General features: G+C 35.4%; 1 protein-coding gene across 3 annotated transcripts in view; it reads right to left on the bottom strand.

The window, feature by feature from the left end:
* LOC150100211 (uncharacterized) overlaps positions 1-12837 on the bottom strand; it is a 218361-nt gene that overhangs the window by 109315 nt on the left and 96209 nt on the right. For 2 of the 3 annotated variants that reach the window (XM_090402440.1, XM_090402441.1), the window contains exon 4: positions 2025-2162. The exons of the other annotated variant lie outside the window; for it this stretch is intronic. In XM_090402440.1, coding sequence (XP_090258566.1) covers positions 2025-2162 — 138 coding nt within the window. The remainder of the gene's footprint in view (positions 1-2024; positions 2163-12837) is intronic. 3 annotated transcript variants of the gene reach the window in all.

Below are 12837 nucleotides of genomic sequence, written 5' to 3'. Positions count from 1 at the left end.
ATTTACACCAAAATCACACAGACACAACAAGCTACCAAATTTAGACAATATTACGTTATGATTTTTAACATATATTCTAATTTCCATTCAAAATTGTACTTAGCTTTCGGGAGCTCCCTGAAAACATGACCGTTCGCCTGGCCCTCTAGCGGCGACTATACCTAAGGTCCGAATAATCATCCTTAAGTAGTATCAGCCTTATCAGCCTTAAGTAGTATAATATCTTCATTCTTCTTTAAATTTGAAAATACTCTTTTTTCTAAGGAGCCGATATTCTTTTAAGGAGGTTGAGAAAATGAGAGGAGAATCACAATCTTTCATCTAATGTAATTTGCAACAGGTTCAGGTAGAAAGTAAAGGACCTTTTCTACATTGCACATAATATCTATTTTAGGAATGTTCTGTGGCACAACCGCAAAATTGAAACCTTTCTTTAAGATGCTAGCTTCTGCTGATGTCAAGTTGTGATCCGAAAAGTTAAAAAGTATCATTGAGTAGGGTAACTCTCGATTTTAAAATCTTCTCGTACAAAGAGTTAAATTTCTTGATATGCCTGTTTTTGGAAGTTGGATAAGTTTTGTTGTAAGTAGTGTTGATTGTAAGTAACCAAGTTGATTCTTCATGTCTTGGTTTACACTACACTATCCTCTATCTAACCACATAGATACTCACTAATGGTCTTGTATAGATAATGTGATCAACAAAAATATGATTTTTTTTTTAATCTAGAACCAAACTCTACTGATTCATTCCTTTATTCTTGACTCTATAGTATAATATAGTCAAGAATAAATGCCTCCATTTTTTTTTTTAAATTGAAAGAGTTTCTTCACCATTACATCTAACTTCCTACAATCCAAGGATGTCCCATTTAGTTGTTTTAGCTCTTCTGTTAGCTTGCTTAGCTGAGCATCACTGCTGAGAGTCCTACAATCTTTTAATTTCCAATTAGCACCTTCTCCTTTTGTGTTTAACTGTTCTGCTGCTTTGGGGAGTGATGATCTGGATTCCAGGAAATGAGGGGCCATTTTATTCCTTTCTTACCATGAAAGTTTTGGCCATAATTCACCATGCTGACATGCTGCAGAATGGATTGGTGAATGGCACTAGTTTCACATGGGGTTGCCAGTCCCAAAATCATTGGTCCACATCTATTTATTATATTTAGAGTTACCCTGATATCCATTGGATGGTAGTCAAGGTTTTCCTCTATCTGTCACCTGAGGTAGCTGGCTGCACTCAGTAGCTGGAAGACTTTACATATATATGATGTGGGGGGGGGGGGGGGCTGGAGAGTTCTAATAAACACCTAGAACAAAAATGATATTAAAGCAATGGATATAACCACAAGAAAGAACATTCAAGGATATAAGAATATAAGAACATAAGTAACCTTCATAACTCTGCTACTAGAATGCTCTTTCTTGTGGTTATATCAGTTGCTTTAATATCATTTTTGTTCTAGGTGTTAATCAGAACTTTCCAGATTCCCCTTGTATATTGTATATATATATACAATATATATTGTCCTTAGGAGAAGAGAGAAAAGTGGAGATTTTTCTGATGGGGCAAAAGGCAACAAAATATGAAATTTACTTCTTCTAAGAAGTAAATTTCAAAAAAATCTTGTCATGTAACATTTTAGCACTTCAGATTGTCCTGTAGAGTGCAGCTCAAATAAGAATACTATAAAAATGAGATATAGAACTATATGAGCTATTAAGGAGTTCTTACAATATAGATACGGGGAAATTTTTGCAGCTCATGGTAGGTGCTTTTGTGGGGAGGAAGACTCATGATCATCCCTGGAAGCTGAGTAAGGTGTCATCAGAAATAATGTGAGGTCCAGATCCTTTTCATCTTATATAGTAAGCGAATGGAAAATGCTTTTACCAAGGAATTACACCTTCTAGGGCCCCTCCTCTGAATTCTCATCAATTCATCAATGAGTCCTGACTCCCTGGAGGTGCCTACATATAAATAATAATAATAATAATCATAAAATTATTTATTTCATTTCTCACCAGGATTGTTGACCCATTCTTGTAATGCCTTTTGCAATCGACGGACATGAAGTGGTTTACTAGCCATTCCAACAAGAGCCATAATTTCAAGAAATTCCTCCTCTCCAGCTTCACACAGCTGTTGCACATCATCTCCCCCTAAAAAGAGCATAAAAGAATTATTAATTAAATTAGTATAAAAGACTGCTATGCATAATGTATGTTTGAAAACTATTTTTTAAAATTATATCTGATAACAGTTAACTTATAATAAACAAAAATCACAATTATAAGAACATCTGCATCACAGGACCATTCACTCTCATGGCATGAAAAGAGCACACATGCTCACACCCTTACTCAGCTTCCAAGGATCACCAAGTCTCTCATTGCCTACCATGAGCTGCAAAATTTTGCTTCTATCTATACTGTAATATCTCTCTACCACCTTGTGTAGTTCTATCATCTGTCTCTCTTCCTCTCCTATTCTCAAACTTTGAAGATCACACTCCTTCACTCTGTCTAAATATGCAAAATTACACAGCCTAGACATTATCTTGATTAGTCAGTGCTGAATATTTTTGATTGTTTCTCATCTTCATGGAATTCAAGTTACCATATCTGAACATAGTCTTATGAAAGTCTTGTAGTAATTTAAAGACTTATAGGAATCTGCTTATTCCTATAAGTGCTCTTCAACACTGCAGTTATTTTGACTTAATCAACTTAGCCCTAAACTTGAATTTGCTGTCCCTCTCCCACCACCACCACTTAAGTCTCTAGCTTATCACTTGTAAATTCCCATCAATATAATATTTAGTCTGAAATGTCTTCAGTCTTCAAAATGTAAACATTATGCTAAAACTCATTAATTTTTACCTATAAAATCAGTCTATTCAAGTCATCCTGCAAGATTTTGTATTAGATACATCCCCTATCACTGACCAACTTTGCATCATCAACATATAATTGGATGTCATTCTTCAGACCATCCCTAATGTTGTTAATATAGAAGTTAAACATCAGTAATCCAACCCTACTGGCCATCTCCATTTTCTTAGACTCAGCTTCTCCAAATATCACATACCCTCAGATGGTCACTCTTATCTATGTCACAAGCCTATTTTGCATACTGATCCTTTTGAGTTTGCATAATAACCTCTCTTATGAAATCCTGTCAAATCCTTGACAAAATTCAGAAGTGTCAGGGTATATCCAACTCTGCTGTCAATTGATTGCAGAATGTAGGCAAAAGCAAGACATACCTTTAACAAAGCCATGCCATCCTTTATAAAGAATCAAAATGCTATTTACCCACCTCTCAATGTGTTTTCTAGCACGTACCTTAATGACTATTCCAGATTACACCATTCTCTCTAATACCTTAATGATTACACCAGATATACAGATTAATCTATAACTGCCTAAATTAGTTCTAGCTTTATCCTTGTGTAATAGAATTATCCTGCTCTCCTTCTGTTCAATACGAGCATATTAAACAACATGTTAGTGGCATTACTAATTCTGCTTGTTTGTTTTTTTGCATCAAGCTATTGCAATATTTGAGTATTTCTACCTCATCGTCCCCTATTGTTCTGTCAAGTTCTATCTCACCTTGTAGAGAACTAATGGGTCTGCCTAGAATATATACACTTGCCAAAGTTATCACTTAATAACTTATCTTCTGTCACTTGACATTTTCCTACTATCTGCATTCACTAAAATTATCCTGCCTTCCATTTACTCACTGTACAGTGAAAGAATTCTCTCAAATTTCCTTTGGCCTGTTCAGCCAACTAATTTTCATGCTCTCATTTTGATGTTCTTGTGATGACTGTCATTCACCTAGCCTGTTCTTTATACTGTTCATATTCGGCTCATTTGGTTATTACATTTCTACTGATATTAGTTCCATAATTGCAGAATGATTTTAAGGAATGCCGATGGTAGGGAGGTCACTGAATCAGTCAATATAGTGGAATTACTGAGTGAGCACTTTGCAAGAGTATATAATCCAGGTGGTGACATTGAAAGAATGAAGGAACCATTAGTTTATATGGGAATTGTGGTGAATGAAGTGGAGGTGAATAGTCTATTACAGAACCTTAATGTGAATACATCTATGGGATTGGATGGTAAACCAGCTCGGGTCTTATGTGAAGCAGCTAAAGAATTGTCAGTGCCCTTGACAATATTGTTTAATCTAAGTCTCGGGTCTGGTTTAGTCCTGAAGGGGTAGAAAGAGAGGAAAATAGTTCCATTGCATAAAGGAGGATCCAAGATTACTGTTGCAAATTACCAACCGATCAGCATATCAGGAGCATTGTCAAGGTCTTGGAGAAAGTAGTCAAAGGAAAAATACAGGTATGGATTGATGAAAATGAGATACTGTATGGGGGACAGCATGGTTTTGTGAAGGGTAGATCATGCCTCAGTAACTTGCTCACATTTTATAACACAGTGACGGCTGAACTGGATAGGGGTAATGGGTTTACAGTGATACTGCTGGACCTGGCTAAGGCCTTTGACAGGATACTACATGGAATTCTAATCCGTAAACTGCAACATATGGGAATGGATATAGGGTTGGTGAGATGGATAGGAGGGTGGTTGATGGAGAGATACCAGAGAGTAGTTTACTCAGGAGTAGAGTCCAAAAGACAGCCTGTGACTAGCGGTGTGCCGCAGGGTTCTGTTCTTGGACTACTGCTGTTTAATTTGTTCATTAACGATATAAGGAAGGAACTGAGAGGAACGGTTTATTTGTTCGCTGATGATGCAAAGTTGGGTAGGGCAATAGTGAATGCAGAAGATGTCAAAATTTTGCAGGATCATTTGGATAGATTGGAGATCTGGGCTAAGGAGAATGGATGTCAATTTAATGTGGCAAAATGTAAGATTATACATTTTAGGGTGAAAAGATTAGCAGCAGTATATCACATTGGTGAAACCGTATTCCAGGTGCTTGATGAGGCCAGGGACTTGGGAGTGTTGGTGAATAGGGAGTTGAAGTTTAGGGGGCACATTGCAAAAGTGGCTATATCAGCTCATCAAATCACTTGGATGCTGAAGAATACTTTGACGAGCAGAGATAAGCAAGTTACTGTTCCTCTGTATCAAGTCTTGATAAGACCCCATCTCGACTACTGTGTCCAGATTTGGTCACCTAGGTTCCTTCTTGATGGGGAGGAGGTTGAGAGGATCCAGAGGCGAGTGATCAAGATGATAGCAGGTCTATGGAATGAACCTTATGAAAACAAGTTGAAGATTTGGGGGTTGCAGAAATTGGTTGATAGGAGGAAAAGGGGGGAGATATGATTGAGACATTCAAATTGGTGAAGGGTTTCTATAGGATTAATTCAGAGGATATTTTTGAGACTAGTGGTGGGAGGACTAGGGGACATACATGGAAGCTGGGCAAGAGTGTGGTTAGTAAGGGTGTTAGAGCTGGGTTTTTTACTTTTAGAGTGGTGAATGAGTGGAATAAGCTGCCAGAGTCTGTTGTGGTGCTATGACAGTAAATGAGTTCAAGACAAAGTATGATAGATACTGTGTGAATGTCAAATAGTTGTGATGGACATGATGTTTAGGGCCTCCCTTGATGAGTCTAAGGACTCCTTGGAGTCACCTGTAATAATAATAATAATAACTTTTTTTTCTATATAGCTCTACCTTAAAGATTTGTCCAAATATTTAACTTCCCTATGATATATTCTCTAAACTCTGGGAATGTGGTTACACATTTCTTGTTAGAAACCTCTCAGTATGGTTTCTAACAAGTACCTTCATGACTACTCCAGACTACATAATCCTCTCTAATAAATGACTACTCCAGAGATGGTGATGGTGGCTAATCATATATCCCATATATGATTTTGCCATCATCACCACCAAGTTAAAAGGATAGCCACTTTCACCAAATGGAGGCATAACTGTTATATAGTATTCTATAGTATTCTTTTATTCATAATACATAATTAATATTCTTTATATTTTCGTTGCTCTACCTGCCTGGCTGCATTAATATACACATTACACAAACAAGATATCTTATAGACACCTGGATGTGTAGAGAGGTGGGATAAGAGATTTTATTTATTTTTATGTATTTTTTTATTTTTGTTTTCTACATAATTCAGAAATCCTGTTCTATGGACCCAACATGGAACGTTTTCAAGTCACAGGCCTCCAAGTAAGTGGGAGAAGTAATCTCATGCCAATCAGTGAAATCCATGTTGAAAGTTTTTTCACTTGGTTATACTATAAATTAAATTTGACAAGAAATTATATTCTTGGTTTCATCGTTTATCCAAGTATAAGCAAGCAAAGTCTGCACATGAAGTCACTTCATAACTGGGCTACTTGTATATATAGAGGCTAAAGACTTCACATCAGTTGCTGTAGTATCCCATAATGTAAAGCACATATCCTTATGGATATGTACAATGCTAAGCATTATGGGAAGGGCCACTACCCAGACTGGTTTTGACCTTTATTGAGGTGAAAATGTAAAGAAATGTTCACCATAGGCCTAGAGCAGTTAGTATAGGGGGTGCATGAGAGCCTGTAGTATTAGGAGAAAGAAAATACATAAAAATAGTATGAGAGATAGAGAAAAAGCCTCAGCTCTTTTATATCATCATATAGCAAAAGGCTATCAGTTTTTCTTTTTCACCAATCTCACGTAGATGAACAACCAAAAGACCAATTGAAACTAAAGCACAAAGACGATGACTGATACCCAGGTGGTTAGCCTTATCTGAGTTAACTGCCTTGAGTTGACCTCAGACTATGCTCTTTAGTCATCCCTGCAATTGACCATAAGACCACACTGAATTAAGAGGATGGAACCATTTAAAAAACTCTCATAGCAAAAATATACAGAATTTTATCTCTCCCTGGTTAATATTGCATAATGTGGGTGGTCTACACCAGCTAGCTAAATTGATATCTCCTAGAATGCTTCTTTCTAAATACAAAAATAATCTGACTGAACAATAAAATATCCACAATACAATATTATAAACATTTGGATGTCATATTGCTGTTTTTCAAATCCATGTTTCTTTCTAACCTTCTATAAATGGTATTTAAATTCATTAATTATAAAAATCAAAATTATCTTCCCATTGCTGACAGGCAGTGAGTACTGCAAAAGAATAACCTCTTCTGTTGTAAGTAATGGAATTCCCAACACATTACATAATCTGTTCCAAATATGCAGGGCAAGAGGACAGCTGTAGAATGCATGTTCTATTAGGAAATAGACGTCACAGATTGGGTCTTCAATGTTAAAGTACCTCTATTTGATGGTATTGACTGGAAGACAACCATATGCAATGCTCCAAGCAAGATCCCCCCCCGTTAGGGTATCCTTAGAACTTCAATAAGTTCTGAAACAAAGTGTTGTTGTCAGTACCCAATTGCAGAAGTTTGAGGCAAAAGAGATTAAAGATTTCTTTACACCATATTTTACTTTTTTTAATGGAAAGAATGTCAATGACAGAGTGTTGTAGCAGTCTAAAAGTTAAGCACAAAATGTTGTAATATTCAGGAACAATCTCATCTTTTGGACCTTTATAATAATTTATTCCAAAAAAGGGGAAGATGAAAACACAGGTAGTACAGGAACAGGTCTGTACATGTGAGATTGATCTGCAATATTTTATGGATTTTTCAAGCTGTATTGCTTAAATAGCAGATTTTAAGACTGGAAGCTCAAATCCTTCATGCTTCTTTCATAGTTGAAGAAATTCCTTTTAACTTCTTGGTATCAGCTGGACCAAAAAAATTGCACAGCCTTACTATACATAATTGCTTTTCTTCAGCTTCTGTGATGTCTATAATATTTATTATGTAAAAGTGAGCAGGAAAGATTATGGTTTTGAGTACCATGGCTTTAAAAGAAAAGGAAAGCAGCCCTATTTTCCAGTCTTCTAAGGTTTCACCATTTTCGTATATAGGTTCTTGAACTGGTAATATTGGGCAAGTGGAGAAGGGAATTCCAAGTATAATGAGGGGTTCTCTCTCTTAGGGGTTAGTTCAAAAGGAATGCCTCCAAGATCCTACTTTCCAAAAACATTTAATTTTGTCTTGTCTGCATTAGTAGTTAATCCACTGATCTTGCTGAATTTTTCCAAAATACCAAAAAAAAAAAAAAAAAGATATATATATATATATATATATATATATATATATATATAGAATCATTATCCTTCAAATTTAAAGTGCCTGCTACATCATCATCGGCATATGCTAATATCTTATTTTTCTAATTGGAAATAGTTGAAGGAACTGTATAGTTGAAGGAACTGTTATTCCTCGCACAGCATGTGTAGTGTGTATTGTCAACTTCCTGTAAGAAAGGTTCAAGAACCAATGCAAAGAGCAATGGACTTAGAGGACAAACTTGCTTGACTCCTTTTTTGAATTTTGACCGAGTCTGACAGCAAACCCATTAACTAGAAGACGGGTAATTGAATTGGCATAGGCTCCTTTGATAATGGATAGTAGCTTTTTTACCCACACTAATTTGCTGGAGGATGTGGAACAGAAAGGGATGCCGGACATTATCAAATACTTTTCAATAAGGAATTACCATGAGCAGGCATATTTAAATAATTATAATACAAATTAACTCATGTAAAATATTATTTATTAGTATAATTTTCACCTGAGTGATAGGCATCTTCAGTACAAAGCTGATAGAACAATAACTGACAATTCCAAAAGGCACCACCTAAGTAGCTAATGTAAGATAACTAAAAAAGGTCATTAAATTTCCTAACTTATTAAAAAATAATAAAATAAAATAAAATAAATAAATAATTAAATAAAATAATATATGGATATATATATATATATATATATACACACACACACAATTAAAAAATAATAATAAAAAAAATAAAAATATATTTTTTAAATAAATAAATAAAAAAGTTATGAAAGATTAGCTGATTTAAAAAGTACTATCTCCCACAAAGGGGATAAACATAGATCATCGGATCTGTTTAAGTTAGGAAAGTGAAGTAAAGTTTCACAGCCGTTACATGAGGAACTGACTTTTGTGGACTCTTGTCTTGTTCCAATGAACTCTATGTCTAGTGTTGATGGCATGCTCTGCAAGTCCAGACTGTTCAGGTTCATGGTATTCAATATAAGATGTGTTCTTCTAGCTGAATAAAAGCAGATCTTCCTTTTGCTATGCGTTCACTAATGCCTTGCACATAAGGAATTGGAATGGTTCAGATATGTAGATGACATTTTTGATATCTGGAATGGCTCTTCTTATGAATTACAACAGTTTTTCTCTAAATTAAATGAACTTCATCCAAGGATCAAATTCACCCTAGAGGAAGAATTAAATAAACAGTTAGCTTTTTAGATCTTTTAATTCTTTACCAACCTGATGGTAGCCTACATTTCTCTGTTTTCAGGAAGAAGACTCATACAGGCCAATATATTCATGCTGAATCTCAACACCATCCCAGTCAAAAGGCTGGAACTATTAAAACACTGGTTCATCGAGCCACTCCTTATGTTCTTCAGATGAGTTATTACAGAAAGAATTGCAACATATTTTTTCAACTTTTTTATCTAATGGTTACAAGAATTAGTTCATCAAAAAAGCTTTTAGCAGTTTTGTTATCTCTACCTTTTCAAATACAGAAGAAATAAGTCATATTTCTATTCCATATGTGCAAGGCATTACTGAACACATAGCAAAAGTTTTAAAAACCACTAAATATTTTTTGCAGCCTTTCGCCCAATCAGAAATATCTCTACCTTTCTCACTTCTTCAAAGGACAAGCTTCCACATCTCAATCATCCGGGTGTCTACCAGATTCCTTGCTCTTGTGGGTTATCTTATTTTGGACAAACAGGAAGATCTGCTTTTATTTGGCTAGAAGAACACAAGTTTTATATTGAATACCTTGAACATGAACAGTCTGGACTTGCAGAGCATGCCGTCAACAGTAGACATAGAGTTCATTGGAACAAGACAAGAGTCCTTCATAAAAGTCAGTTCCTCATGGAATGGCTTTATAAAGAAACATGTGAAACTTTACATCACTCTCCTAAGATCCACATTTTGTGGTAGACAGTACTTTTTAAATCAGCTAATCTTTTCTAACTTTTTTATGTATTTATTTTATTTTTATTATTATTTTTTTTAATTTGTGTGTGTGTGTGTGTGTTAAAGATACCAAGAAATTTTATACTCGGTTTTAATTCTTTTCCCAAGTAAGCAAAACAAAGTTTGGCACGTGAAATATATTCACGTCTGAGCTACTTATATATAGAGGCTAATGACTTCATATCACCTGCCTTAGTATGTATTCCAGTAATGCAAAGCACCCCCCCCCCCCTTAGGCATGTATAATGCAATGTATAATGGGAAGGGCCGCTATCCAGACTAATTCTGACCTTTATTGAGGTCTTTTCAGTGGGAGCCAGACCCAGGAGAGATATCAAGGTTGAAATAATGCAGAAGTCATATATATCTCATATACAAGTAGACAAAATGTGCTTGACCTTCTTAATAAAAATCTCTGGACGAGAGAAAGACGTAGAAAGTTTTTTACCTTGGGTGTAATATACGTTAAAGACACCAAGAAATTTTATACTTGTTTTAATCCTTTTCCCAAGTAAGCAAAACAAAGTTTTGCGTGTGAAATATATTCACGCCTGAGCTACTTGTATATAGTTTTCAGGGTACTTGTATACATGTCTGAAAGGGGGGGTGTACTTTGCATTATGGGATACATACTAAGGCAAGTGATATGAGGTCATTAGCCTCTATATACAAGTAGCTCAGACGTGAATATATTTCACATGCAAAACTTTGTTTTGCTTGCTTGGGAAAAGGATTAAAACTAAGTATAAAATTTCTTGGTCTCAATTAAATTAAGGGGATAAAAATCCCCTTAATTTTCAGCCAGTATGAGAAACTCTAAGATCGAGAACTAGGATCTAAGTGTGTCATGCCGAAGAACTATCGGCGAATCCAAGCGTAAGTGACCGCCTGGTAGTACAACACCAAGGCAACTCGAAGCAAAGGTGGAGCAAGATCCCTCACTATCCTTGATGTTTTCTCATAATGTAAAAACACAGCTCCTAGGAGATGTAACACTGTCATTACATTATGAGGAGAGGTCACTACCCAGACCAGTTTCAACCTTTTTTGAGGTCTCATCAGTGAGTAGGTAGACCTGGATGATATCAAAGTTTAAGTGAAAATAGCTGTTTGGCTTTTCATTTCTTGGTCTCTTTAACATATATATATATGTGTGTGTGTGTGTGTGTGTGTGTGTGTGTGTGTGTGTGTGTGTGTGTTTGTGCATATGTTATTTTATTTAATTATTTATTTTTATTTATTTTATTTTATTATTTTTTAATAAGTTAGGAAATTTAATTACCTTTTTCTCTTACATTAGCTACTTAGGTGGTGCCTTTTGGAATTGTCAGTTATTGTTCTATCAGCTTTGTACTAAAGATGCCTGTTATACTCAGGTGAAAATTATATAAATAATATTTTACGTGAGTTAATTCCAGCATTATAATTATTTAAATTATCAAATGCTTGAGTAAGGTCTACTGACAGCACTGCCATCAACTGGTTTTTTGTATTAACTAAGCAAAGTAGATCACGCAGCAGAAATAGATTAAATTCTATTGCTCAGCCTGGAATTCCATACACATCATCATCATCATGAACCATGGGCTCACTGCCCGTTGATGTCTGATGCCTGTTTCATTATCTTCTTCCACCTTTCTTTGTCCAGTGCACAGTGTCGCAGTTTTTGTACACCCATTCCACACCAGTCTTTTATATCATCTATCCATTCTCTGTATGGTCTACCTCTTCTGTTTAAGCCATCCAAAATACCAAACATAAATTTCTTTATCTTCCGGTCCTCACTCATTCTACAGATGTGTCCAAATAATTGCAGCTTCCATTTTATAATCTTCTGCATTAGATTCTGTTTTGGTTGTATCTTCTGATAAACCTCTTCATTGGTGATTTTCTGTACCCATCCTATTCTTAGAATCTTCCTGTAACAAGTTCTTTCAATATACACATGTGTGCTTTTAATTATGTATCTCATTCTCACTTTGAGCTTGGTATTGATAATGAGAAAAAATATCTTGTAGTCAATATTAGATAGAGAAATAGGTCTCCAGCTGCTGATTTAGTGATCTCTATTAGATTTTGGAATTACGATGGTATGGCTAGCTACAAATTTGCTTGGTATGTATCGTGATGAGAGAAAAGAATTAAACAGTAAAACTAGAATGGGAAGAATAAAACCCAGGCTTCACACTAAAGTTCTGTCCTTAGACCATCAGGTCCTTGGGATTTTCTTGTCTGGCATTCTTTATATGCTGTGGTACCTTCAGATGCTGTAATGGGTCTGTCAAGCCCATCTTGAATATGAACACGAAAGCATTAATGTTCCAAGAGTTATAATTTCACACAGTACTAATGTCTTCAAACAGATTTTTGTAGTGTTTGTGCAAGGAGTCAAGGATGTTTTGAGTGGTAGACATGTCTTCACCATCAATGCAGATTTGAGTGATAGTCCTTTTTTTTGCAGAATTTAGTGAACTGTCTATCGAAAAATGCAGCTGAAAAGCAATCTGCTAAGTGCTGCTGAATTCTTATCTTATAATTTCTTTCTTCTGCTTGTTTCTACCTTTCCACTTCTATCTATATGTTAATGTTTCTAATGATGTTGCTACATTCAATACCATTGCATTAGTTTGTTACAAACCAGCTTCTCTCTTTATACAGGTGTTTCAACTTTTTTCTTTTGAGGAAAGCCTGTTC

Source organism: Typopeltis vanoorti, chromosome 13, assembly GCF_054136105.1.
Source record: "Typopeltis vanoorti isolate ZY-2024b chromosome 13, IOZ_Tvanoo_1.0, whole genome shotgun sequence".
NCBI lineage: Eukaryota > Metazoa > Arthropoda > Arachnida > Uropygi > Thelyphonidae > Typopeltis > Typopeltis vanoorti.
The sequence above is the reverse complement of the archived record's forward strand: the minus strand, read 5'-3'. Positions and strand labels throughout refer to the sequence as shown.